This window comes from Athene cunicularia (genome assembly GCF_003259725.1).
Source record: "Athene cunicularia isolate RWA chromosome Z unlocalized genomic scaffold, athCun1 chrZ_part2, whole genome shotgun sequence".
Lineage (NCBI taxonomy): Eukaryota > Metazoa > Chordata > Aves > Strigiformes > Strigidae > Athene > Athene cunicularia.
Window position 1 is genome coordinate 20299770 of NW_020799143.1, and position 3071 is coordinate 20302840.

General features: G+C 54.0%; 1 protein-coding gene across 1 annotated transcript; it reads left to right on the forward strand.

Moving 5' to 3' along the window:
* Nucleotides 1–544: 544 nt before the first annotated feature.
* Nucleotides 545–1979, forward strand: LOC113490178 (sperm-associated antigen 4 protein-like). The gene is made up of 3 exons (XM_026866469.1): nt 545–704; nt 1056–1142; nt 1788–1979. Exons 1-3 carry the CDS (start codon nt 666–668, stop codon nt 1899–1901), a joined length of 240 nt encoding a protein of 79 aa, XP_026722270.1. The 5' UTR covers nt 545–665; the 3' UTR covers nt 1902–1979.
* The last annotated feature ends 1092 nt before the right edge of the window (nt 1980–3071 follow it).

Here is a 3071-nt window from a genome sequence, read left to right on the forward strand (position 1 = left end):
GAACAGGCTGCCCAGGGAAGTGGTTGTGTCACCACCCCTGAAGATATTTAAAAGCCCTGTCGGTGTGGCACTTAGGGACGTGGTTTACTGGTACACTTGGCAGTGGGAGGTTAACGGTTGGTCCTGATGATCTTCGGGGTCTTTTCCAACGTCAGTGATTCTATGATTCTGTCGTTCTCCTTTGCGACGCCAGTTGCCGCCCCCAGCTCTGATGGTTCCTTTGTAGATGGGGTGAGGTGTGTGTAGGGAAAGATGCAGAGCTGCTGGCCAAAGAGAGAGCCTTCTTCGTAGGCCTGACTCAGGTGCAGGGTATCAGGTGTTTCACAATGGGTAATTTCCTCTCCGGGGGAATTCAGCGAGTCTTCTGTCCCCGGCCGGGAAGACGTCTGGGCGCTTCTGGCCATTTCCCAGCACACCACTCATTTTTGAGCCCAAATACAGCCCACGGGCACTGTACCACCAGCGCTGCTGACTGCACTGGTAGCAGCGCCAGCTGTGTTGCACCCTCACCAACCATTGCCATTTCCCTCTGCTTTCAGCCGGACATTTCCCCGGGCTACTGCTGGCCTGTCCAAGCGTCTCGGAGCCAAGTGGTCATTAGGTTGCCCACACAAGTCCGACCAGTCACGATCACGGTGCAGCACCCCTTGAAGGCCTCTGTGCTCATGGACATCAGCAGCGCCCCCCGACATTTCACGGTCTTCGTAAGTCTCTTGTTCGGGGTGCTCAGGGCTCAGGGCTGGGACCTGGTGCCAGGGAAAAGCCGTAAGGGGGACTTGCTGCTCTCTGCACATCTGCTGAGATTCTTGTGCTGGTCTCTCCCGAGCACTGCTGTGACCAGAGGGGACATCTCAGAGGATGTGCAGGGTGGTGACATCCCGTCTTAAGGCTTGCTCAGTGCGTTCTGGCTCAACAGCTCGGCTCCACCGCATCCTGCACCGGACTGTGCCAGAGCTGCGGGAGAGGGGGCGGGTCGTGGGCACGGATCTGGCAGGCGTGTTTTCTATGGGTGGCTGAGTTAAGCCTGACCTGCTCCCCTGTGCTTTATCTCCAAGGGAGTGGGTGAGGAAGAAGAGGAAACTCTGCTCGGGGCATTCAGCTACGACATAGAGAGCAAGCCGACCCAGACCTTCCTTCTGCAGGTACGGGAATTGTGTGCGGGCAAGAGGTCAGGGCACAAAGGTGGGCTTACCATCAGTTCCGTGGCAGACGGAGTGTGGATGGTCCCTCCCGGGGCAGCGGCCCAAGACTGGCTGAGAGAGACATGGCAGGGTTTGGAGGGCTGAGTAGCACCCAGCAAGGGCAGCAAAAGTAGAGCAAGACCCAGGTCAGTCAGCCAGTCGGTCCCAGAGCTGTGAAAAATTACCAGAGCTCCCCGCCTATGCCTGCTGCTGCTTCTAGCAGAGCCAGCCATGGCCGCGCCACCCCACATGCACCAAGCAGTGCCCTGAAACGCAAGTGTTGCGGGTGACAGCCAACAGGCAGCGACACAGGGATGCCCCGCACACAGCTACAGGGTGGCCAGCATCCCTGGGGCCGGGGCTTTGCAGGGGAGGCAGCTGGAGGAGCTGCTGGGTGCTGCCACAGACCATGCACAGGAGCATTTGCTCTGCGGAGGCACAGGGGTCCTGGGTGGGAGAAGGGAAGGAGAGAGAAGCTGTTCGCTCGGCCTGGGCGGGAGCTGCGCCTGCCAGAGCAGGGCCCAGCCTAGCAGATGAAGACACACGGGGCCTCCTGCCACTCCTTACGCTCCGGGAGTGACATTTTTTGTTGTGTTTACTTTGCAGAACAATGCTCAAAAAACATTTCAGTTCATCAGAATTCTCATGCAGAGCAACTGGGGGAAGTCAGGCTACACCTGCATTTATCGAGTGCAGGTTGATGGGCAGATAGTGGAATGAATGTCCTCAGCCAGGCATGAGGAGACCTCCAAACAGGCTGCCCTGAGGAATTCCTTGCAAAATCTGGCAGAAAAACCTCTGGTTTCTGTATTCTTCTATATAGAATAAAAATGCTTGAAGGGGCTGATTTTTGCTCATGTGAATATTTTGCCAATTATTAGGCCTAGCATAAAGAACACAGCCATCACAATGACAAACCAATAACCAAATTGTGCCTGATACAAAAGGGTCAGTACATGGGTGAGCGCTGGGCATACAAACAAGTCACTCTGTTTATACATAATTATACATAATCCCACTGACCCCAACTGCGACACCGCACGACCAACAAGGGGTGGAATAAATGGTGAAAGGCAGTTTCCCATAGATGGGACAGAAGCAAACAAGCCAAATACATAAGACCAAGGAAGCCACATACCAATTCTCTACACAGCCCATGTCTGCAAAGGCCAGACCTGACTGGAGCCCAGTTCCAGGGAGGCAGGTCTTTCCCCAACAGGGAACTCTGCAAAGTGCATCCACCTCACAGACAGACACTGCCCCTTCCTGCAAGCAGTCCCAGCTTTTATCCCTAAGTGGGACACCTGGGGCTCATTTACCTAATGACTCTCCCTGCAAGGCCGGCTGCACCCTGGAGGGAGGCCTAAAGGCAAACGTACCATCCCTTTGTGGAGGGCTGTGGGAAACACCCATATGTCAACCTTAAATTGGGGCTTGGGGTTGAAATCCCAGCATTTCAGTGATAGAGGCGTTGGTTTTCTGCTGTTCTCTTAAAATGAAAAAGGTGGAATTTTCTAGTTAGAGCAAAGCAATAGATGCACGCCCAATGAGAAAACCTGTGCTGCTCACCACTCATTAGAATGATAGAACAGAATCATTTAGGTTGGAAAAGACCCTTAAGATCATCTGGACCAACCACTAACCTAAGGAGCCATCGAGGGGTGAGGAGGAGAGGCTGCCTCTCATCTCACATTAAGGCAGAGTTAGCAAAGGTTGTGTAAGATCAGTCTGTGCACCTGCTGGCAGTGACCTTGACGGGTGAATTTTTCTGAACTTAAGTTAGAGCACCTTGCAAAATTGCAGGAGACTGCTTTGGTGAGTGGGTTTAACCTGGCTGGGACTCCCGGCCAAAGACACAGGAAAGCCAGAATTCCTTGACTCAGGCTTAGA

Bases quoted from the DNA above. Each gene is read 5' to 3' on its own strand.
- LOC113490178 (XM_026866469.1), top strand. From the start codon at position 666: ATGGACATCAGCAGCGCCCCCCGACATTTCACGGTCTTC. The intron at 705-1,055 runs GTAAGTCTCTTG...TTTATCTCCAAG, and splicing joins CCCGACATTTCACGGTCTTC to GGAGTGGGTGAGGAAGAAGA. The intron at 1,143-1,787 runs GTACGGGAATTG...TTTACTTTGCAG, and splicing joins CCCAGACCTTCCTTCTGCAG to AACAATGCTCAAAAAACATT.